The sequence below is a fragment of the Emydura macquarii genome, unplaced genomic scaffold, assembly GCF_026122565.2.
Source record: "Emydura macquarii macquarii isolate MOO-44397 ecotype Brisbane River unplaced genomic scaffold, CSIRO-AGI_Emac_v2 contig_2676, whole genome shotgun sequence".
Classification (NCBI taxonomy): Eukaryota; Metazoa; Chordata; order Testudines; family Chelidae; genus Emydura; species Emydura macquarii.
The window spans coordinates 24,199,523-24,225,230 of NW_027132813.1; the positions used below are offsets into that span (position 1 = coordinate 24,199,523).

General features: G+C 36.3%; 1 protein-coding gene across 1 annotated transcript in view; it reads left to right on the forward strand.

Moving 5' to 3' along the window:
* Positions 1–25,708, forward strand: part of PLEKHH2 (pleckstrin homology, MyTH4 and FERM domain containing H2) — an 88,721-nt gene that overhangs the window by 22,553 nt on the left and 40,460 nt on the right. The window contains exons 3-15 of the mRNA XM_067565422.1: positions 4,398–4,460; positions 6,622–6,771; positions 7,373–7,456; positions 8,249–8,330; positions 10,609–10,791; positions 12,840–13,816; positions 15,909–15,984; positions 16,874–16,968; positions 18,675–18,819; positions 22,482–22,618; positions 23,623–23,733; positions 24,022–24,108; positions 24,646–24,804. Coding sequence (XP_067421523.1) covers positions 4,398–4,460; positions 6,622–6,771; positions 7,373–7,456; positions 8,249–8,330; positions 10,609–10,791; positions 12,840–13,816; positions 15,909–15,984; positions 16,874–16,968; positions 18,675–18,819; positions 22,482–22,618; positions 23,623–23,733; positions 24,022–24,108; positions 24,646–24,804 — 2,349 coding nt within the window. The remainder of the gene's footprint in view (positions 1–4,397; positions 4,461–6,621; positions 6,772–7,372; positions 7,457–8,248; positions 8,331–10,608; positions 10,792–12,839; positions 13,817–15,908; positions 15,985–16,873; positions 16,969–18,674; positions 18,820–22,481; positions 22,619–23,622; positions 23,734–24,021; positions 24,109–24,645; positions 24,805–25,708) is intronic.

Genomic DNA, 25,708 nt, shown 5'->3' on the forward strand with positions numbered 1-25,708 from the left:
GCAGAAACAAGAACAAGTCTGTTGGATACTTTAATTTTTATTAACATTTAATGAGAATGATTACTTTTTGGCTGATATACATTTTCAGCACCTAAACAGTAAATCTGATTTTATGTAAATGGACAGTTTTAGAGTTATGAAGCATTATTTGGCTTGCACAAGAATGGACATTGAAGCTTTTCTGCATACCACCAAAAGACTTCCAAATGAATGTTGAAAAATGCTTATGAGCATATCATTTTAGTTGTAATGGGAAAACCTAACCAAAAACACATTGTTAGTGCTGCACTGACCAGACCTCCAGGGCAACACATCATTGCTGCTTTTTATGTTTCAGCTATGTTTCCTCAAGGCATTCAATATTTATTCACATGTGGCATGGTTTGAAGAAAAAAAATCTCAGATAGAGTGATATGATTAGTGTCAGATGTAGAGTGGTAATTTCTTCACTAAATTTAAGCGATTGTCTGCTATATGTTAACATTCTAATTTTTTCTCTTATTTGTCATTGATGTTTCTCATTAAAACATTTTTATATAGTTCAGATTATTGTTTGTTTGCAGCCATACATTTTCTGAAAATTAAGAGAAGATTTATTCACTTTCAGGTAGAAGAGAGAAATGCATTATTTAAAGCTTCAGTCAATTCCTGTGTGTCTGGATGAGTTGTACACTAGTTAGATATCTTCATACTCAAAATACATACATTTTCATATTTTAAAATACAAAATAAAATTAATTTAAAGAATCCCAGGAGATCTCTAGATCTTTAATAAATCTGGGGATAGTGTTTCAGATTAGTCAAACAACAAGGGTCCAGACCAACTGTGAAGGTACCTGGATATGAATTCCTCAGAAGGAGTTTATTGAACTGAGGCTTTGGTTCAAGTTGGCCCCTGAGGCATTTGCAGTTGGAAGCTAGACAGGAAATTAGGTTTAACTATATGTTACATATACTGAATATTGTGAATACTATTTTAGCCTTTCCCCCCGGGTTTATCAAGAAGGGATAAATATGAATAAACACAATATTTGTGTTTGGTGAGATTTTACAAACATTGTTAATCCAAGAATGATCTGGTCTACCAGTTTTCATATGCTCTTTCATTCCAAGGAAGACTAATAAAGAGCTGATGGAGGCTGTGGCTCTCATTCCACAAGTTCTGTGTGGACAGATCCCATTGAATGCTCTGGGGCTTTGCACAGATGCAGAGACTTCCCTGCATAAAAAAGCTTGCAAAACTCAGGTCTAAATCATCCTCCCTGGTTGAAGCACTATGCCTGTTTGTTAAACAATTTATCTATATAGAGTTCTTGTTTCTAAATTACAAGAACAAAGTGTAGTTGCTGCCGGAAAGCTGGCTGACTTATCCATATTGTGAGCTCATGCAAAACTACTTAACATATTATCTTCAAACAGTCAGCTCTACAAAAAACAAATATTAATCATGGTATTACATTCTTAACCCTTTCAGTGCTATGTTTCTTCATAAATTAGTTTGTGAAGTCATTTCCCTCAGGTTGCTATTTTCAGTTTAAGAATTCCTAAAGCTTTTATTCACGTAAAGTTATTCATGTCAGTAACTTCTGTCTACGTATTTATTGTCCTCTAGCCAGCGCTGCATAATGTAACAGACTCTTGGAAACAGATGCATTTTACAATTTCAGTATGGAGGTGGGGGAATAATTCTTGTATTTCATGGCATTATGCAAAACTCAAAGTGCTGAGCTGAAGAGCAGTGCTATTGTCTATCTGTTTGCATTATGATGCCGTTATTAGACATTGGTTAAAGAGGCTGTGTTTTGTTTTCAGGGTTTGAGGCATTTTATTTTCTGAGAAGTTGAGTGGGAGTTTGTTCAAGAAATAGATTTGAACCTGCAAAGCTCAATATTGCCTTAGGGGTTTACAGCTTACTCTATATGCAATGTGTTTGTTCTGGTCTGTTAGCTTCCTAGACAATACTACTGGTGGTAAGCCAAAGGTTGGGTAAGTGATCAGACCTTTCAACTTGTTGTGAAACGTTGTCTCCTTCTTCCCCTATCCTATGAAGGAGATGAACATAAAAGTTCTGTTACGCTGATGTAACATGTTCCTGCCAATTTCCAATGTAGGACACAAACTCAACCATAGGTACAAAAATAATAAAACAGGAAAATCAAAATGATGTGAGATTAGTTTGACCACAAACATTTGCCTATGATGTCACTTTCATGAATTTGCATTTGTGATACGAATAATTTAGAAGAGGATAAAGTGAGATCACGTCAGGTTGTGTGGTGTGGATGTGGATATCATTTAATGAGCGATTTCCCTTGCAATGAAGGACAGTTGAGATGTGTGATTGGGACTGGCAAGTAACACTTCCAGGTTTTATATTCATATATAAATCAGTAGGTATGTGTGCCAGTCTTTTTGGCTGGTTCTTTCTGGTAAAAATTAATTTAAAGCTCAAATTGGAACTTCTACTTACGGTATATGTATTCGTGGTTCACAAAACACTGACAATAGCATTCTACCTATGGTATACAAGTTATTTGGGTGTTGGAAACTATGGACACTCATATTTGCCACTCATCTACAATAAAGCCACATTATAAAGATTTAAAAGATTTTTCTAACATGTTTATTCCATGTTCATTGCTATACAATGTAACATGTGTCTTTCCTGTAAGGTTAGTTTAGTGTATGATGTTAGCTTTCAATATACTCAAACATACAAATTAATCCTCACTAAAAATTCATTAAAAAAGTAAATGTAATAGTCCTATTAAAGCAAGCTTTGTAAACTAAACTCAAACTACTGTAGACAATCTAAAACCACAACTCTGAAAAGTAAATTTAGGATAAAAAATTATAACACTTAAAACCCAATGATAAAAAACTGAAGATTAATGACATACAGGATTTTGGTTTTGGTTTTAATTACACAGACAAGAAAGAACACAATTTGTTCCAAATGGGTATTTAACTCCTCATTTTTCTGTGCATGAATAGCTGGAACTACCATTTCCTTAATCCTGTTCCTTCAAAAGAGCTTATGGGGGAGCACAGTTTTATGGTGATTTGCACTGTACCATGTTTATAGTCCTTGCATCAAATTACATGCTATCATATAGAGGTTTAGGTTTCCGTATTAATAAAGTGGGGAGGTATTAAGAGGTTAATGACAGCTTTTCTTATTTTAGTACAAACTTACTTCTCTCATTTCTCTGACTTTTAATTGACAGCAAGTGACAAATGTGTGTTCTTGTCTGGGTGAAGTACTGAAACTACACAAAAGTGTTACTGGTAGTATGGATTGACAGCTGAAAAAGCCAAGAATCTGGAAAATGAGAGAAGTAGAATACCAGCAAGACAGACTGACGTTGTCTGTTCTAAAACAAAAAGTAAATTATAGGAAGTATAAACCCTTCTTTACTTAGAGTTTGTATATGAGTCTTTTCAAGTCATAATTCTGAGGTTGGGTATTACCCTCATAAATATTTGACAATGACCTAAGATATAGGGCCTATGTGATCAATGTGTGACCTTTAGGCCATGTCCACATGTGGATGACATCTATCCTAGCAACAATCTGTGTGGACTAGTAGTTTAGTATTTCCGCAGAAGCAAGCTCCCCAAGCCATGATGAGAAGTATTTGTCTCCCCAGGTACTCTCTAGCATGTTTTTATAACTCGGTTCTCAGGAAAAAAAAATCCCTATCTGCACTGGTCAAACAGTACTAGAACCATGCTAGAAGGATTTTAGCAACAATCATATTTCAGCACTGTTATTAATAGGCTTTTCTTTGCAGTACCTGAATGCTATCTTATAGTTAGTAGATCACAGGTTCTTCTGGTGTCCATTTTGCTCTCTCAGTCAGATGGTGTTTGAATGTTGCGTGGATGCTTGACTGTTGTATGCAGTACAGTTCTTCCTTAGGACTGAGTTTTCAACTTTACTAGGAACTAGGAGTCTGATTCTGCAGTGTATCAAATGCCCTCAATTCTTATTAATGTCAATAGAAGCAGAGAGGGCTCAGCACTTTGCAGGATTGGGCCTCAAAGACAGATAAGAGTTCAGGGTCTAAGGATAACTATCAAAACCATTTCTACTACATGGGAGCAGGGAAGAGCCATTATAGTATAGAAATTGGCCACAAGGGTCTATTATAAAGATTCTTTTTACTGAATTTAGAATCTTGATAATATTTTGATATCCTCATGTATTGATTATTTCCCCCATCTGATATGCAATTTGCCTAACTTTTACTTGTTTTATTTTTTTAGAACTTCTAGGTAATATTAGATTGTTGTTCTATATAGGATATGAAATTATCTTACATTATGGCGCTTTTGGTGGCAGCTTATAAAAGGAGTAGGCATTTTATGACATGCTATTTTATATGTATATATAGATGCAGCAGCTTGAGAGACAAGTTATTGATGCAGATCGTCAAGCAGAAAGAGCTTTTCAGCAGGTACATTTAAATTGCAGAATTATGTCTGATTGCTATTGTTGGAGGGCACATTAAAGCAATATTAACAAAGGTGATTCGGAAATATTACTATATCCTTAACTAGTATTAAGGAGGAGAGGATAATTTCTTTTTAAATGTCCCACTGTAGATTTTCCTAATAGATGTTGTAACATCTTGGTTTGCCACCCAGTTATGGGTCTATCTTAAAGTACAGTCAGACCTATCAAAACAACTATTAAGTGCATGTCTTGAATCTCTTTGTTGTACAGTATTTTTTTTCTGTATCTTATTCTAGCTTTTGATAAGTGATGCAAGTGTAAAACACATTTAAACAAAGGGGAGAGAAAACAGTCCTGACATTAGCAAAACCATAAAAAATATATACAATTAACATATTTGTACCTTAGAGGCGTATTCTCAAGTACATGTACCATCACTAAATAGGACAATTCTCCAATGTTCAGCCCTCTTTTAAAGTTATGGTAGTCCATGGGATTAAGTAGTCCACCCATATTAAATCTAGGTTGTCTTTGTTATCCCAAAATGAAGACATTTTAGTGACTAAAACTTGAGTCCCTAATGGATGTACAAACAATGCCATATAAGAATGTGCCTCAAAAATGAAATGAAATAATTTGTAATATAAAGTGTAAAAGCATAAAAAAATAATTTCATATGGAATGCATGCATTCATTGTTGCAATATTTAAAATACACTCATAGATCTCCTCAAACAAAATACTAGTAGTCTAATACTACAAAGCGAGGCCATTCCTGTGACCCTTGCCGAGACCATCAACTTCCATTGAATTTAGTGGGTATTCCATTGCCTTGCAAGATTGAGCCCTTGGTTTGCACAGAAGCTGTATGTTCTCAGCTTCAATCTGTTATACTCCACTAAAGAATCTCCCAGTTTGCTTTATTGATAAAATAATCAATTTAAAAGCACACAGGAATTGTTAGTGATTCATGCTGCTCCCAATTTGTTTCCTGGCCTTTGCTAGTGCCTCTGTACAAATATATTAGTGATTCATGGATAATGAATGCTGTCTTTTATCTTTAACAGTGCTGAAAGGATTTATGGTTTCATTTTCTTTGGTGAAAAGTGTCTGTTTCCTAAGGTCTGCTCTTCTCTCACATGCTAGAATTTGAATTATGTTTATATGAGCAGTGGGAAGAGCATTTCAAGGCTGAATACAGTGGCCTGCTGAAAGTGGGCAAGTTCTGCAGTTGGGCTTTGTAAATTGTTTGTCTTTGTTTATAAATTGGTATAAACACTAAACATCTGACTCAGGAATGTTTTCTGTGGAGCAAAGATAAGTCACATGCTATGCTCTTTAGTCAAGCCTTGAAAGGTTATACCATAATTATTTCCTTCCCATTTTAGTATTTGAGAGCATTTAGCATTCATTATTTTTTGTGTCATGGAAGCACCTAGAGGTCTCAATCAGAAATGGAGCCACATTGTGCCAGATGTTTACAGACACAGAGGAAGACAGACTTTATGCCTAAAAGAGCATATAATCAAAGAACAGTTTAAGCAAATAACCCTATAAATTAGACAAAAATCCTGCCTACAGGTCTCTGGCCTCAGTTCAAGAAAGCATCCCTGTTTGAGAAAGTACTTAAGCACATGCGTAGTAACTTTAAGCACATGGTTACTGCTTGAACTGGAATGGATTTAAGCATGTTCTGAGTGTTTTCTGATTCAGGATCTTTGTAACTTAAATCAGAATGCATTCATTGACTATGAGCAAGATCTTTATAAGAGCATAATTTTAATAAAATAATCCTAATTCTTTTCATATGCGCTATGTTTAAGCAAGACTTTCAAAAGACTTCACAGACCTCAGAACAATCACGTGAGGGAGGTAAGCGTTCCCAGGATAGTCATATTCTACCCAGTTTACCATTTCTAATAAATAATTTGTGTACTATGGACTCAGAAGCTAGAATTTTTGTTAACAAAACCCCTAAAAGTTAGCAATGTCCTTCCAGTGCTCTTGTCTTAAGATACAGTCTGAGCTACAAAATGCTCTCATCTCTGATCTATTTCAGCACTTTTCAGCACTGAGTTGGGCCTTAAATGTATGATAAATTTTGACTTTTATGATTAAATTATTAAAGTTTATTTAAAGTGTTGTGTTTCACCTGCTGAATAGGTGCAGATTATGGAAGAGAAATTAAAAGCAGCCAATGTTCAGACCAGCGAATCAGAGACCAGGTTGTATAAGAGGTGTCAAGATCTGGAAACTCTGGTACAGGAGAAAGATGATATTATAACAAACTTGGAGCAACAACTTGAAGAACAGGTTAGGAATAATTCACTGACCAAAGGCATGTTATCCATAGACTCTTAACTGTGCATATAAAAATGAAGAGTGCTAGAAGTGAGAAAAGTTTACACTCTTTCTCATTGTTTGAATATTGATAAATGGCCTGATGCTGTAAAGGTAATACATCACATGTTAAATTAGGAGTCTGGGTTGAGGAGCAAACTCAGCTGACTTTCTTGGAGGAGGTAGGGCTGAGACGGAGTTGTCTACCGGAAAAACATTTTTTCAGTTGTTGGGGTGGGTCAATGGAGTGAGATTCTCAAATTGAGTGAGGTTTCCTTTGTAAAAACATTTGACTGGTAAGTAGGATGTATTCTCAAGAGACATTTTTCCTCTTCCTTCTTCAGGTCTCCCTTTGAAAGAGATTTTCACTTTACCTAGTAGGACAGCAGCACATGTGAAAAATCCCATGAAGGGTTTATTCAAAGAATTTACCAGCTCTTGTGCTAATTAAGCTAGTGGCAAAGAGACTGAGATGAAATGTAGCTAGAAGTAATCTACAGAATTTATATCCTAAGATGCTCCTTAGGTGGGATGATATACACATTGGAAAATACATTTTGTCTTTCTATTTCAGAAGCAAATCAGAATACAAGAGGCAAAAATCATAGAAGAAAAAGCAGCTAAAATAAAAGAATGGGTGACAGGCAAGCTCCATGAGGTATGTCTTGTATGATACTATAGTACAGTAATACATGGTGTAACAGGCCAGAGTTTTTATGTAATACAGGCAGGGAGATATGAGTGAAAAATGTCTACCATTTTCTTGTGGTGCTGTATTTATTAGGCCTAAAAGGAAAACCCCCCTCAAAATCCCCTGTCTGAACGAAGGCCTGAGAGAAAAGGGGACTCAATTAGGCTAGCATGGGGATGACCCACTCCTGGGCTTCTTAAGGACGTGCTGTGCCTCCCTTTTCCTCCTTCATGTGAGCACAGTGTGCGTGTGTTGGGTGGCTTTGGGGTAATACTCTCTCTGATTAGAACTCACTATTGCTCAGTTTGGAGAACACAAGGGGGACCCATTGTCTCTCCTGGCATCTCATTTGGGGTAATAAAAGGCTCTCTGGGGGCTGTAGGCTGCCGTTTTTGCAAGCAGCATTTGCTCCCACCCTCATTTTTAATGCGTTTTGAATTGCCATTAAAAGTAAAACCTCAATCTAGCATAAAATGAAATATTTTAGTACCTAATATGTGAATTATTGTACAGTGACATTTCTATATACAAATAAGGCTAGTTAAATGGGTATATACTTTAAGTACAAAGGTAGGAAGAATATTTATCATGGAGAACAACATACTATTCAGAATAAACAAATGCATAATATTAGGCATCAATTAAGATTCACTCTGCTACTGCTCTTATTTAGCTCAAGAAAATTGTGTCTTCCCATACAATGTAATGACTTGAAAAATTGTTTCACTAATGGAGGAGCTTAAATTTATATCCTTTCAGTTAGAGGTAGAAAATCAGAACCTTCGCTTGATCAACCAAAACCAAAATGAAGAGATGAGAACAATGCAGTCAAAACTGCAAGGTAAATGGCTTAAGTCCTTTGAAATTTGCTCCAAATTTTGCATAGTAATGCTTAGGAGTAAATCCTGCTCACTTTATGCATCTAAGTAGTCCCATGGAATACAGTACTTTGATTTCAATGGGAATTGGTCCCATGGACTCTTTGACTTCAAACTTTGCTGGGGCTATATATGATTGAGTAAGGCAAGGAGTATTTGGACCTTTATAAATAGTTATTTGTTTCTGAACATAAAAACATTTTTAACATTAAATAAGCTTTGCAAATAATCAGATTGGGTTGGATTGTTTCAGATCCTCCCTTTAACTTGTTTAACTGTATGATTTGTAGAGTTTGAAACATTAAAGGATATATGGATATCAGTGTGGAACTAGCCCACCAGCTATTCCATGCTGAGGATCCGAGTTCTGACCTGTTTGGGTTTTTTTAACTGCTGTTGCACACATTGAGTTGTCTACAGTGACACGCAGGTCCCTTTCCTGAGTTGATACAGTTAATTAAGAACCATGTAAGATGTCTGAGTATTTAAATCTTTTCCTCCAATGAGCATTACTTTGCACTGAATTTCAATTGCCATCATGTTGCCAGTTCACTTACCTTCTGTATGTCTCACTAAACTTCCTCACAATCCTCTGTGGACTTGACTAACCTAAGTAACTTTGTCATCTGCAAATTTTGCTAGCTCACTACTCAATTCCCTTTCGAGATCATTAATTAATATATTAGATTACTCAAAACCTAGCATAGAACCTAGAGGCACCCAGCTGTTAATGAAAATTAACCATTTATTCCAGCCCTTAATTTTCTGTCTCTTAACCAGTTTTGGATCCATGACAATACTTTGCCTTTCAACCAATGACTACTTAGCTTCTTTAGTAGTGTCTTGTGAAGGACATTGTAAAAAGCCTTTTGAAAGTCTAAATAAATTATGTTAACTGGTTCTCCTTTACCCATTACATTACAGATATTCTCATTTCTCTGAGAGATCAATGAGACAATTTCTCTTTGCAGAAAGTATTCTAGTTAGATCCTATCATATCAATGATCATGATCTTTCAGATGTTTTATTCTATTTTTAATTATTGTTTCAACCCATTTACCAGATAATTATGTAAGGCTTACTGGTCTGTATTATCCTAGTTCATCCTTAGAGCTTTTTTAAATATTCCAATTTTCTGGCAGAGCAGCTGTTTTTAGTGAGATAGCACGTATTTGTTAGCAGCTCAGTCACTTCATACTTCAGCTCTTTCAGTACTCATAGATGTATACCATTCAGCCTGGTAACTTTTTTTTAAATGATCAGTTTGTTCCAGCACTTCTTCTGACATCTCAATGTCTGATAGTATTTTGTCTTTATTACCAGAAAAGATCAGGTCTGGGGTAGGTATCGTCCTCTTTGGTTAAGACAGATGCAACGAAACCATATAGCTTCTTAATAATGTCCTTATCTTCCTTAATTGCTCTCTTTATCCCCAGTGATCCAGAAGACCCATTATGTATATTTGCTAAATTACTAGCTGAGATGATGGCTATATTTTATACTCTAGGGCATCTAATCCAGATCTACCTTTTTATCCAGCCATTTTGGGAGGACTATATCACAAAGATCTTGAAAGTTCTCTTTTTTGTACTCCTCAATTTGTGTGTAGAGCAGGAGTCACCACATTTTTTTTAAAGCTATCAGTCAATAATTTTTGTCACAGTGGGTTTTCTGGCTATGATTACTGAACATTTTCCCTTTCTAGAAGAGAGTTATCCCACCTATTTAAATAGAAAGTGAGGGTGAGGAAAATTAGGTTGAGCCTAATTTTAAACATTAGACCTATCCTTATCAATTATCTCTTGAAAATCTGAAGAAATACGGAACCCATTTATATTCTTGCATATTTAAAGTTGGTCTGCCTTTATTATGTTTGGGTGTATACTGGATTGATATATAGGCTGAACTTCAGATATAATACCCAAGATTATTCCGCTGTGACTGTATTGTCACTATCTTTTTCCTCTCTATCAAAATGCATATTTCTGTTTTAAAAAATTATTTTTTCCCTTTTTACTTTCTTGAAGGAGAATCATATTTCTTTAGTAAGTGGAAATTTAGGTTTGTGAGTTTGTTATGGAGAGAATGTCAAGAAAGTTATTGTTTTTAATATCATAATACTTAGTTTTATTGCTGTTTTAAAAAATTATACCATGTAATACGACTGTGTAAGAGTAAAACCTATTAGAATATGCTGCCATAGCCTCTTAACACTGTGTTTATGAATGATTACACCTGCAGAAATTATTGGGAAGAAATCTGTCTCTTCGACACAAAAACCTGGAGAAGGCCAGAGACTGAGCAGTTTGACTTTTGGATGCTTTATGAACAGAGCAAGAAGTCCTCAGCAAGCTATTAAATTTGATGAAATAAGCAAATCATCTTCTAAAGAATCAGAATTAAGTGATGGTAATAATATGTTAGGTATTTAACGCTGATCTAATTTTATCTGGAAGAAATTAATGGAAAATTAAAACTGCTTTAAACATAGTTATTTTCAAGAACAGTCTTCTTCAAAATAAATAACATTGTGTATTTTTTTTTCACATTCATCTCTCTCGCATGGCAGTCTGTATTATTAGAAATCTTCCGATGTAGCATTAGTATGTTGCTTAAATATTTTGCTGTGAGCATATGCTGACAGATCACTGCTGTAGCCATTAGTAGAGGAGGTTGCTTTGGACCTTGGATTAGATTATTTCAATTTATTCTACAGTGTTCATTCATTTCAATAATACCAAAAAACGAGATGCAGCCCTGTAGTCCAAAAGACGCTGTAAATTAACTGCAGTGAGGGGATAAACTCAGAGCAATTAGTGGACAAGGAAAACCAATTGAATCCATGTGAATGGATGTTAAATCTGTTTTCAAATTGATACATATTACTTGATTTAAGACTTCATTTTATTAATTTTTCAGCCTAAACTCTTAATTAACATACTGTAGGTAGGGAAAGCATCTAAGTATTAATGCCTCAGTCTCACAATTTGATCTGTTCTGGCAGACCTTTATGACTGTGCAGAATGCCACAAGTCCCCTTGGACTTTGCACAGGTGCAGACCTCCACCCCTGTGATTTCAACTGCAAGATCAGGGTCTAACTCCCAAAGATTTCTTTTTAAAGTTCATGAAGGAAGGTGCTAAATAACACATTTAAATATTCTCTCTAAGTTTTTGCATTCACTCTTTCCATATGTTTTCTATATGTTAGCAATGCTTCCCTAAGACCAATTTTAAATCCTATCTCAGAAAGATAAGCTCAGTATATTATAATTAAAATGGGTGAGATAATGGCCTGCCCTGAATATTAGTGCAAAGGAGCAGGAGTATAAGACACCCACCTCGTTCCCCGTGTGCCTGTGAACTTTACCACCATTTCCTGCACTCAGGGGAAACAGGCTTCAACATCTTGATTCCATACCTACCCGTACAATGTGCCCAGTGGTATAGCTATGCCAGCATATTGGGGTGAATATACTGCAATTGATGACTCAGTGTAGTTTACTCTCTTTGTAACAGCAGGGAGACCAAGAAGGAGACCATGACTCCCTGGGAAAACAGGATTGTTACTGTTAACAATTTGAAGTCTTAAAACACTGCTTGTGACATTATAATTTTCTTTACAGCTCCTAATTGTCATGTCCCAAATAGAAAATGAGCAGTTGGGACAGATAATATTTATATAGACCCTGTCATTCAAAGATCCTAACATGCATTACAAAAGTGCATAAGTATCTCATTTTTACAGATGAGGAAACTGAAAGAAAAAAGAGATTTAAGTGGCAGGGTCAGAAATATAATCTAAGCCCCAGAGTCCAAGTATCCTGTTCTAACACTAGACAATAATGCTGTAAAAGATCATGTTTTAATGTTATCACAAAAATGGGGGGGAGAGTTACAGACAATACAAGCAGATTTATATCTGAACAGAATATCTTTTCCTAAACATTTTCCGTGAGACAACAGTGGATCTTAAGCATTCAGCATTGGGAGTGAAACAGTGGCATTCAGAAGAGATTTCTAACCGTAATAATATAGAAATTAAGAATATTTTGCTTCTTAATCTAATCTTCACACTTTTTTTGTGATATGTTTACAAATTTTTGTAATTTTTAAGATTAATTAATGTGGTTAAGTGCATGTATTCTTTTCAGCGTAAACATTCTTGTATATCTGGTTACTTTTAAAGTTTGGCACATCTTGCTTCCCCCTTCTTGATACATTTATCATTATTATTCTTAGTTTTTTGGATAGACCACTAAATGTAAGAATGGCTCTGTTACAAGTCCTTGGTAAATTCCATTTCTATTTTATTTCAAATATATGTTCATCACTATCCCTATTGACAACATCCACCAAAAATTAAATGAACTTAACTTTAATTATTTTAAACTTGTAATTCTGATTATAATTTGCTTTAACAGCTAACTTTACTAAAAGTAATTTTGTCAAATTCATGTATTTCTTTTCTAGAGAAAAAAATCCAGGAAACATCCCTTGCTGCTCTTGCAGATGAGAGCAATAAAGGTCAAAAGTCATTGCAACAAAGCTCCTGTGGATCAGAACAAAATAAAAATGCAAGAACAAGCTACTCATCAAAAGATATAGATAGCAGTGTATCAAAGAACTCATGCATTACAGGAAGTGACTGGAGCTCAGATGAGGATGAAGGAGATAATAAAAGACCAAAATCCAGGTGTGCATCTACTCTTTCAAGTCCGACATCTGAAGAAAGCGCAAGATACAGCAGAATTGGGAGTGAAATGTATTTGACAGCATCTGACGATAGTAGTTCTCTATTTGAAGAGGAGAGTTTTGGAATTCAGAGATCCGAGCACAAAAAGCTATATTCCTGGCAGCAAGTATCCCAGCAGAAAAGTCAGAACAATCCAACTGGAAAGAGCAACTCTGAGTCCTTAGATAGAAAAGACCAAGATAGCTCTTCAGATGAACTGAATAAGAAATTTCAGGCTCAGAGATTAGATTATTCATCCTCATCCAGTGAAGCAAATACCCCAAGTCCAATTTTAACCCCGGCTCTAGCACCGAAGCATCCAGTCCTGACACTTTCAGCAGGTTCTCAGACACAATCAAATTCTCCATTAAATTTTCCACCTCCAAAGTTACGGATTCCCAATGTTTTTAGTATCAGTGTAGCATTGGCAAAAAGGCACTTAAGCCAGCCCCAGCTGAGTTCTGACAGAATGTTTGATAGAAATAGAAATGCTATAAGCATGATACGGCCCTTGAGACCTCAGGAAACTGACATCGACCTGGTGGATGGGGAAAATACTGATATTTTAGAGAAAATGGAGATTGGTTATGATGGTGCATTTACCTATGACTCTTTTGAGGGACAGAGTACGGAAGACCAGGAACCTAGTGATATAACAAGGAAAGCAATTAGCAACAAACCTCCAACTCCTCCTCTGCATCGATTCCCCTCTTGGGTAAATTCAATTAAATATATGGGTTTTCTTTACTGATTTAAATTAATTCATTTTGTTGCTTTTACTATATTTTTGTCTACTGTACCTTTCTCATTTCCTCTGTCTCTGATGGGAATATAATTTGTTGTTTTAAGACCAACCGAGATTATCAACTCCTCAGGAGCAAGTTCAATTTTAACCCTTACTCTAACATCTTGTATTTTTTATCTAGCAGAAGAATACTTAATAAATCATATAGGTGAAATATTTAGATTGCATACATTCAATAGCCATTCCCCTATTCATGGACTCAATGAGCTCTTTGTTTTGAAAATGCCATATAAAAATGTATGACCTTTTTTGTATATAGAGAACCAATTTTTGAAAAAGTCATATCTAATTTTCATGTGTTCATTTGTGCACGTACAGCTAAGTAATGGCTCTACCACTGACTTTTTCTTTATAACTCTAGAATCTAGGACTGTTCCAAGTCCTTTGCTCCAACAATGAGACAATACGATCCAGGCCAATAATTTGTGAGTTAAAAAATTGTAAATATATATTGGCACAACATACCATACTCAAAGGATTTGTTAGTCCCCTGGGTTGTTCAAAGGAATTTCTTAATCTATAGTAGTATACATAGTAGTAGTAATTCACTGATTACAGAAGAATTTTACACTTCCAGGGAGTTTTTTTTAAATTAATCCATTGTTTTAAAATGTAAGAGAATTAACACACAAATTTTACATCTTGACACAAGGGATCAGACTTTAATACTTTGTTTTAGTTCCCCCTCCTTAACATTATTTAGTTCTGAGCCGGCTCCCTTCAGCCTGAGAATTAAAAGTCTCTTTCCAATGATTTATCTTGTTTTGCTTGACTAGTACAGAATCTGAAATCATAGGGTAATATTACAAGTAACTGGCCTTTTGGCGCTGGGGGACGAGGTCAGAGATGATATATACTTTAATATTACTTTAAAAGATTGTGCATATAAAGTTTTTTGTTACAGGTTTTTGCTACCATAGTTGAAAAGTTTTTGGTGAAAAGCTACTTCATTAGCCTCCCTTTGTAGATCACATAGAATCATAGGACTGGAAGGGACCTCGAGAGGTCATCTAGTCCATTCCCCTGCACTTATGGCATGACTAAATATTATCTAAAACATCCCTGATAGGTGTTTGTCTAACCTGCTCTTAAAAGTCTCCAATGATGGAGATATCAGAACTTTCCTACGCAATTTATTCCAGTGCTTAACTATCCTGACAGTCAGAAAGTTTTTCCTAATGTCCAACCTAACCCGCCCTTGCTACAATTTAAGCCAATTGCTTCTTGTCAGATGTTGAGAACAATTTTTCTCCCTTCTCCTTGTAACAACCTTTTATGTACTTGAAAACTGTATGTTTCCTCTCAATCTTCAACTTAACAAACCTAATTGTCCCTAGCCATGCTTCCTGTCTTACCTATGCAGTGGGATAGTTTGCTCTTGTGCCCTTAATAATGTCTCTTTGAAAAATTATCTTGAACTGTTTTTTTTCCTTAGACTTGCTTCCCATGGGATCCTTCCTACCAACTCCCTGGGTTTGCTAAAGTCTGCCTTATTGAAATCCATTATCTTTATTGTGCTGTTTTCCCTCCTACCAATCCTTAGAATCATGAACTCTACCATTTCATGACCACTTTCACCCAAGCTGCATTCCACTTTCAAATTCTCAATCAGTTCCTCCCTATTTGTCAAAATCAAATCTAGAACAATCTCTCCCTTAGTAGCTTTCTTTACCTTTTGAAATAAAAAATTGTTTCCAATATATTCTTCCGTTATAGAATGTCCTCTCCCAGTGTCTCCTGCCCCTAGAAAATTCTTTGAGGAACTGACCTTAGTATTCAAAACAAAGAACTCCCTAGTACACAGGCAAGTGTTGTATGGAAAAAGGTTGAAAGAGACCATTGGTTTGGTGAGTGGTGTAGATAACAGTGTCACATTTCAGTCACATTGATAACACTGCAATATCACATACTTGTAGCAATGTGGGGGCAAAGGGGAGGTTTGAAGAAGAGAGAACTTCAATTTCTTATTATCTACAGTAAAACATCTCTGCTTTTATGTTAGGAAAGCAGAATTTATGCAGTAGCCAAGTCAGGTTTACGAATGTCTGAAGCTTTCAGCATGGACTCTTTTAACAAAAGTAAGTGGGTCAGCTGTTCTTTGTACCAACATCCAAAATCCTCTGCTTATTATAACTTATAAGGGGCCAGTTGACGCATGCTCCTATAAAATATGCCTCTGAAGATTTATTTGAGTTTTTTCTTTAAGATATGGTAAAACAGATTTAATCTTTCCATTATTTCTATCATCCATTCTTCAATACTTGCCTCTTAAGTACAAATTCACATTACAGAAGAACCTCAGAGTTATGAACACCTAGGGAATGGAGGTTGTTTGTAACTCTCAAATGTTCATAACTATGAACAAAATATTATGGTTGTTCTTTCAAAAGTTTACAACTGACCATTGACTTAATACAGCTTTGAAACTTTACTATGCAGAAGAAAAATGCTACTTTTAACCATCTTAATTTAAATGAAACAAGCAGAGAAACAGTTTCCTTACCTCATTAAATCTTTTTTAAACTTTCCTTTTTTTTTTTTAATAGTTTACATTTAACACAATACTGTACTGTACAGTATTTGCTTTTTTTTGTCTCTGCTGCCTGATTGCAGACTTCCAGTTCCAAATGAGTAGTGTGGTTGACTGGCCAGTTCAAATTCTGGTGTTCGTAACTCTTAGGTTCTACTGTAGTAAATAATTCACTATAACTTTCTATGCAATTCTTGCTGAAGATTCTATAATCCGCCATCAAAAGAGATAATGTACTTGCATTACAAAAAAACTAGTCCTGATTATGATTTCCTCACACTCCATTACACCATTGTAAATCCCACACCAGTATAATTTAGGAGTAACTCTAGTGAAGACGATAAAGTTACAGTGGCGTGACATCAGACTCCAACCAAATGTTTCAATAATTTCAGAGGGTAATTTTAAAGAAGTGTGTTTTATGCTATGTATTTCAGGTACTGCTTCTGTAGCTTCGTATTCCATATCTGGACTATACACTTCTCTGATATACAAGAACATGACCACTCCAGTCTACACAACTCTGAAAGGGGTAACCTTATTGTTGTTTAAAAGGAAGTTATGTGAAAAGCCGTATTGTTAGGCTTCACATTGAAGAACTTGGCATTTTATGTTTGATAGGTTTTTTCCAAATATGTCATAAGACCGTGTTTAGAGACCATAAAAACACAGAAGTAATGGAAATGCGAAATGTCCAGAAAATAAATTATTGGTGCTTATAAAGTGTTACAAACCTGTGCCGATCTTTGTTGTGGCCCTTGCTGGTTTGCCATGGCTTGTTAATTATTGAAAGAGTTGCGTTGTGTGCAATGCTGTAATTACAAGTTTACATCTAGAAGAGTCTTTGTGCCAATGCCAAAGCTATTTGTTTTCAGATAGCTTGCGGAATCTAATCAGAACATTATTTGTTTACTGGCAGCCTCTTGTAATTTGAAAAGATGTATGCTTTTAAACAGAAATGATGTAATAGAGAGGTATTGGCGGTTTTCAGTTGTATATTGCTACTTATGAGCCGAATCCTAGGGCCTAAGTAGGAACAGCAGTACGATCTAAATGCAGTAGAACCAGTAGAGTTCCAGTGCTGTGCAGAGGGAATGCAGATGCTAAGACCCCATATAGGCAGTCCCTGTCCCCCATATGTCACAGAGCTGTGCTACATGAGAGCTTTATCTGCTGTAGCATGCAGAAGAATTTGGAGTGTGGCAGGTCAGATTGTTGGCATATGGCTATGTGATTGGTGGATCAGAAGTAAATGGGAGCCACCAGCCAAACCCATCAGCTGTATGAAAAGCTTCGGCAGCATCTGTGGAGTGGCTCTGCCGACATATTGTAACCTGGGGCAAGGAGAGCAGAGAAATTCTGCTCAAGGCCCCCTGCACAAAGCCCATTATTTGCCTGTATTTGGCCGGTGTAACTGTTGAATGTACAAGATCATGGCATATAGAGCCAAATTTTGTAACTGAGCAAAATTCCCTTTCCCTGATCAAACTGGCAGACACACCTGCTGCAAAAGCAACCTTAATGTGTGTCTGTATTCTGTCAGTGAGTGGCCCCACACACATCCTGCTGTGCAACTAATTCCGGATGTTGGATCCATGGCTGCCTCACTTTGAGACCTGCCTCAGAACATCCCTCCGGTATTAATTTCATAGAGGGCCTATAGAGAAGCCTTACCATGGGTTTTGGGGCAGCTAGCCTCCACCTCAGTCTACCAGACAGGTTTTCCAGCAGCACAGCTTCAACCAGAGTTTAGACCACAGGCGGCTGCTAAATCATGCTCTGTGAGTTTTATTTGTAAAGTGAAATATACTCATCCTCATGTTCTCTTGTTGGTCTACCAGAAATAAAGTTTGGTGGATTTTGGGGCACAAGGTTTAGGTATTTTTAAAAAGGTAAATTTGGCAATTTCTGGTTTTGTATCTCTTGTGGTAGTTGGCCTATTAAGATTTCCTGGCAATAATGATAGTGCCAATAATTTTATGTATTGTGAGATATATATATATATATATATATATATATATATATATATATATATATATATATATATATATATAATTGGTGGTAGGGATTTGGTTTGATTATGCTTTGTTTCAATTGTTGCAATTAAATCTCTAGCATGGTAGGCATCTATAGTGCCTGTTGCAGCAGTAGGCTATTTTAAAAGCCAGTAAAATAAATACATCCACAAAGTGGTATATTTTACATCAAATTTCAAAGAATGTGTGTTAATTTCTGCAGAAAGCAACTCAAATAAGCAGCAGCCCATTCTTAGATGACTCTTCGGGATCTGAGGAAGATGACAGCTCCCGATCCAGCTCACAAACCTCAGAATCAGACTCTCGAAGTAGAAGTGGCCCAGGTAGCCCCAGGGCGATGAAACGAGGTGAGCAGAAACCATAAAAACAAAGAATTTGAGAGGCTTAATATGATTTTGGAGCACATGCAGTGTTTATTCTTCATAGCAGTGGATTTCTTCTTTTTAAAATATGGATGCCTTGAACATGGATCTAACTCATTTGTTATACTTTTCACATATCAAAGCCGAAACCAAAGCAAACTGGCAGGAGAATGGGCTGCTTTCCTTTTCATGGTTACCAGTCCTTATATGTATTTCTAAGGCATTACTGTAGTATCTGATTGACATTTGAGGGGAAAGATGATTTTGTTATTAAAGCACAAGGTGGGGGGATCTGGGTTCTATTCCCTGCCCTGTGGTTTTCTGTGACCTTTGACTATAAGTAAATGGAATAATTGAGCAGAAAAATATAGTTAGAGTCAGCAAAATCTTTTCCTTAAGTTTATAATACAAAAGTAATAATTTAACCTAATTAGACAGCTGAGGAGTTCAGTCCAGTTCTGTGATCTTAGGGTGTAAAGCCCACCTTCCTAAAGGCATTCTCCATCCTCTCTGCCTCTAAAGCAGTCAGTTTTATAGTGGCTCCCCTGAGGACCTGTGCAAAGGGAAGAAGAGGCTGTGCTGAAGTTAGTCCCTGGTACACAACTGTCTACTACCCTCTATGTGCTTGTGTTTTCCCCATCTGCAAAAAGGGAATAGCACTCACCTACCTCACAGGGGTGCAGTGAGGCTTACTTCCCTGTTGGTAAAGTGGTTTGAGATCCTCTGATAGTATAGTATTATAGAAATCAAAACACTGTTGTTATTAACTAACTCTGATTGGACAAGGTCAGTTGCTAACTAAACAGAATTTCACTTATGTCATAGTCAGGCACATGCAGCAAATGGATTAACAGAATTTGAGTGCCAACCACAGGTTGTTTTGACGTCCCTGTTAAGTTTCCCCAGTAATGCTCTGCCTTGCATAGAATGAATACAGCATTCTTGTTTTACAGAATTGTCCTTAATCTAGTTCTTTCTCCACAGTTTGGTTAGGCCTCTGATAGGGGGAAAACAGGATATAGCTGCTAAAGTGCTCCTATTGTAGCAAGTTATGAAGCCCTCCCTGACTGGGTTTTTTCTATCATACCAAATTTATCTACCATGGACATTGCCCTCTAAGATATCTAAGGGCTTATTTTGCACTAATGTAGTTACACTGATGTAGCTAAGCCTGTGCTGTGCCAATGCAAATCCATGCTGCAGTTGGATTGCACTAGTGTAGAAAGGATTTAAATCTTTCTTCCACTTTCCTGCCAGACTTATCTTTGCTGACAGCTCAGTTCATACCTGTCAAAGCTTTGGGCTTAAGTTGCTTCTCACACTAGTTTCTACACCAATGTAACTCAGTTGAATTGATTAGAAACACTGCTGATTTACAGCATTGTAAGCAAAAGTGGAATCTGGCCCATTGTTTCATGCTGTCTTGCTGAAGACCCAAGAAGATGGCCCTGCATTGTTTCACATTCAGAACCCTTTCTTTACAGCCATGAAAATCTTGAGCGCATGCCCTTATTTATCATGCATAATTTGAAGATAGTGGGATTGCACAGGTAAAACTGAGGGTATATTGGCTTATGGTGTCATTATTACTGATTCTATTTTAGGAGGAAAGAGCCCAGCTTGACTCTCAGAGCACAGATGAATTTGCAGGTCTGGCAGTTACAAAAATTTGTAAATTTTTATTTGCAAAATCAGCTAATATGATATGGAATTAATCAAACAAAATAAACAGAATCCTACAGTGCAAATGTTACACTAACTATTCAAAGTTGAACAGTAGTTTTAAGTAAATCTTTTCTAAAGGTAACTGTTTCACATTTGAAAACCAGTGTTTTTTCCATTATGATGAATAAGCAAAGAGTTTGTTTTAATATTAGTGAATCATTCAGGGAAAAATGGGATGTGGTTTTTCATAGGAGCAGGTGGACATGGGCTAATAAACTTTTTTTTATTCTGAAAATGGATTTGAATAAACAGTTTGTTAGCAGGGAAAAAATTGCACAGGCTCTTATTCATAAATGACTCAGTACAAAAATTCCCCACATTCATTGCAAGTCAAAGAAAATAAAAGTGGTGGGGAGAGTCAACCTAGACAGCCTACCTACATTCTAACCCCATGACAGGCATCAGCAATTAATCTGCCATACAGGCAGCTGCAGGATCAGATGATAAAGAAAAAGAAGGAAAGAAAAAATCGTTTATGGTTTAGCATAAAGATCCTACACTTGATTGCCAAAGAATAGACAGAGAAGTAGTATGATGTACCGAAATGCTAGTGATCTACTGCAGAACTCTTAAGTGTGGTGATTTAATAGGACTAATTAAATCGGACAGCATTTAAAAGATATATATGTAAACAAGTATGTCTTTTAAACAAGATGTTCGAAATACTTTCCTTTGTTCACAAGTGGTGAAGTAGCCCCATTTGATTGTCAGGAATATGGGCTTCAATGTGTTTTGGGTAGAAAATTAATATTTGGTTTGTGGCTGTTGAATTTATGGGCAAGTGTAGTTGATTAGAAGTTTTATGGAATCACTGACTTATTTCCTTTAGAATTTTGTTCTTTTGAAAGTAAGCTTCCCTGATATCTTACTCTTAGTTGAAGCAGTGATAACAGCATATAGTGTTATATTTTTGTTTAAGTATTCTTTTTGGAATAATTTTAGTTTTAATTAGTAACTAACAGCCTGTTCATAATAAGAGTCCCCGTTTCATGATTTAATTCAATCGGATTGTTAGGGTGCTAAGGATCACCTCTCTTATGCACATGGTCATAAAGCAATGGAGTTAGGGAACACTGCTTTTGAAGATTAGAGAGTGACATGGAGACTGTCATCTAGACTGAACCTGATTTATGGAAGTGAAGAAATTAATGATGGGCTCCTGACACCCTTAAAGCTGCTCTAACTTGTGCTCTCCCTGCAATGGCTCCTTGGGAACTCTCCACCTGCTGTGAATAGCTAGAGTACAGAGTGCTCTAGGTTGCCCCATATGGTGGGGGCTGTAGAAAAGGAAGGATAGAGTTTTTGCAGCAATTCTACACCACTTGGGAATCTACTTATGCAGTGAGATATTCTCCTAGAGTTTCCATAGCTTTATATTGCTGTAGTTTCTTAAAGGAACCAAGAATCAGTCCCTGTAAATTTCAGTGGCTGCAGCTTTCACCTGAAAGTCAGATAAGCCTTCCAAAGTTGATGGCATAGAATGGTCTGTTAAAATAATTCTTTTTGAGAGCTGAAAGCTGTAGACCATGTGAGGAATTTTAATTTGTCCTAATACCTTCTGTTTTGAGTTCAGATAGTAAGTTGAAATTTAAGGACATTTTATGACCAGTAAATATTAAATTGTATCTAATGTTCTTGAGCATGACTTTTTCATATTGCTCCTTGCATTCTTTATATGCCAGGAGCATTTCCACATTCCTAAATAAACACTTTGATACTACTTCTAAGGAATTTATTTGCACTGCTTGATATTCTCATCAGAAATATTTAATTCCCCCTGGAATGCTACTAATATTTTTTTGTCAACAGCTCCCAGCTCAGCTGTTCCCTCCATACCAATGCTGATTTCTTGTGTTTAAAATATGATGGTCAAGAAATGTACATATGGCATCTTCTTTTTGTTTTTTTGCTTTTTCGTTCAGGTGTGTCTTTGTCTTCTATGACCTCAGAAAGTGACTATGCTATTCCTCCTGATGCCTATTCAACAGACACAGACTATTCAGAGCCCGAGCAGAAACTCCCTAAAACCTGTTCCTCATCAAGTGACAATGGAAAAAATGTGAGTACTAAGGTTATGCAAAAAGTAATAATATTTCTTTCTTCTACAAATGATGTTAACAAAGCTCAGTACTAGGTTTGGTTGGCACACTGTTATGGCTACAAATGTAATTATTTGCAATGTGTTAAGATTCATTAAATGAGCCATATGCTGACTGTAATAAATCAGACACTTGGGACTAAATCTTGGGGTGACCTATTACATGTCAAATATCTAAACACAGCTAAAAAGAACCAAGTTGGGTGTATGGAAAGGTGGCATCTGCAGCAGCAACAGCAGAGACCCCACTAGGGAGTCAGGGGTGGAGAGAATTATATACCGCCCAGTATACAATAAGAAGATATCCGTAGATGGGATCTCTGCATCTTCCTCACATAGGATGTGGGGGACTGTGGGCAGATCTGATGTGTGGTCAGTGGGTCTGCATGCTGCACAGATCATGTAATCCATACTCACAGTGTGGGGTAATGGGCTGCATCTGTATTCCTCACTATGGCTTGTATTAATGGTTGTTACCCAGTTATACAAGCAAAACAACCCTGAGCTTTATTTTGCTGGAGTTTGCACCAAAGCTATGTTTATGTGTAGCTGCTGAATTAGTTTTCGGGGACTGTTCAGTAGGTTAGGCCCAAAAGTTAGGGGTTGAGTATATATATTTTTAAAATTACAAGCTTTATGTGCAATGTTTTTATAATTATTTAATGAAAATGTTGAGATGCTCTAATGCTTAGAGCCTAGGCCTGGGAATCAAGAGTCCTGGGTTCCGTTCTTAGCTCTGATACTGTGACTTTGAGCAACTCATTTAATCTCTGTGCCTTTGTCTAACTGGAAAATAGGGAAAATACTTTCTACATGCATGAGTCTTAATGCACGTAAAAGCTAGATCTACTATCTACTATAAAATGGGAAGTATTGTAATAATTATTTACCATGCAGGTATTTTTGTTGGCAAAATACCTTGTTATAATATATTACATGCTTTATTTTTTATTTTAAATATTCAGGAGCCATTGGAAAAATCTGGATATTTGTTAAAAATGGGTGGTAAAGTAAAAACCTGGAAACGACGGTGGTTTGTGCTTAAAGCCGGTGAATTATTGTACTACAAATCTCCGGTGAGTATGTGTAACTTGTTTGCTGTTTAATTCCAGATTCCTCTAAATGAAACGCTAAAGATGTCAGATGGAAAAATAAATGTCTTCACCTGAATACATTAAGCATTTCATAATAAAAAGCCGAGTCCCTCAAAGTGTTCAGCACCCTCAACTTTTATGTTATGGGATTTGAGGACACTATCTGCTAGGTGCTGGATGCTTCCAGTGATCAGGTCTTAAAGGTGTTATACCATTATTTTATTACTATTGTAGACGAATAATCTTTTTTTTTTCCATTCTTTCACACAGAGTGATGTAATTCAAAAACCGCAAGGTCAAATTGAGTTAAGCATATCCAGCCACATTGTAAGAGGTGATGGAAAACAAACAGTTCAGGTGCTTTCTTATCTCATTGTATTTTAGAAGGTCTTCTCTTTCCACTCCCAAAAGTGACCCTTCCACCAAATGTGGAAAATTGGACGTGGCTCCTTTGGGAGTTAGTCTGTGCCCTCCATCGGTGGGTGTTGATGGGTGAGAGATTGTTTCAGTTATAGAAATTGGAGATGGAAAAGACTATATGGTTATCTTTTTCATATTCTTGTGAAGGTAGGATTGTTACCTGCAACATGTAACCCAGAAGGGATGGCTTTGTGCTCCAAGCACTCTCTGAAACCACAGGTTCCAATGCCACCACTTGTGATTCCAACTTAGGTAAAATGCATTCTATGTAATTTATTATTGGGGATCTTTCAAATGAGATCCCATCAGCTATGGGGCCGGCTGCTCTGCATGGTCATTAAGTGGTTCTACTCTGAAAAGTGACAGCAAAAATTTTGCAAATATTTTGTATTTGTAAATAACTATATTGTTTTAACTGAGTTGAAATGCATACTATTCTTAGAACTGAAGGCTGTCTTTTCTGTCACTATTCAGTTGATCACAGAAAAACGAACATACTACCTGACTGCAGATTCTCCAAACATCTTAGAAGAGTGGATCAAAGTACTGCAGAATGTTCTTAAAGTGCAGGCTGCTAGTACACTTTTCATACAGCCTGATGTGAAACCAGCTATGAAAGGACTGGTGACCAAGGTATGGATACTTATTTCCCTGACAAACTATTTTTGTTGTTTTTATTTTAAAAAAGATTTCTGCTTAATATCTCAGTGAAAAAAGGCAACAAACACTGTACAAAACACATGTAGTAAACTAATTTTAGTAACCAGTCCTTCCATTGATGTCAATGGCAAAACTCCAATTGGCTTCAACAGGAGCAGGATTGGACCCTTAACAGAGACTTCTTTGTACAGTACTACGTCAGCTGCAGTTTTTAGCATCGATTCCTGTGTGGTTTTGCAAAAGTGCTGTTTGAGGGGCACCGAAAATGTTTTTGCCAAGTTAAAGTCCAAAAGTACCTGTACTATAAATATTTAGCATAAGAGTAAATAGATTAAAGTAGATAGGCTATCAGGTTTGCACTCTTACAATGTGAATAATCCAGAAGGACTGCCTACTCCCCTACTAATGTAATAAAAATCTAATTTATCAAGCCTTTTTCTTTTGGCCATTTGATATCCAATTCTCTTTTGATTCAGTAGCTTCCATGTTGAATTCTCTGCTTGCACGTCATTAGGGCCCTGATTTACCACATGCCTCAATTTAAACATTTGAATAAGAGGGGCTGTCTTTTCTCCAACATCAATGGTCAACACAAGATATTTCAAGATAATGAGGATAGTGTGTAGAGTGAGAGAATATACTATGTTAATGTTAATTTACTCATCAAATTTAGATATTGCTCTTGGACTTTGTATCATTAATATGTTTCTATTAATGTAGAAACTATTGCAGTTTAGCAGGGGCTTCTCCTTTCGGTTCCCTTCTGATCTATAGTGAATGAGACATCTCCCAACTTATTAAATATGCTATTTGTTTGTGTATTGTACCACTATGAACACAAAATCCATTAATGGCAGAGATTCTTTGCTGTGCCAAG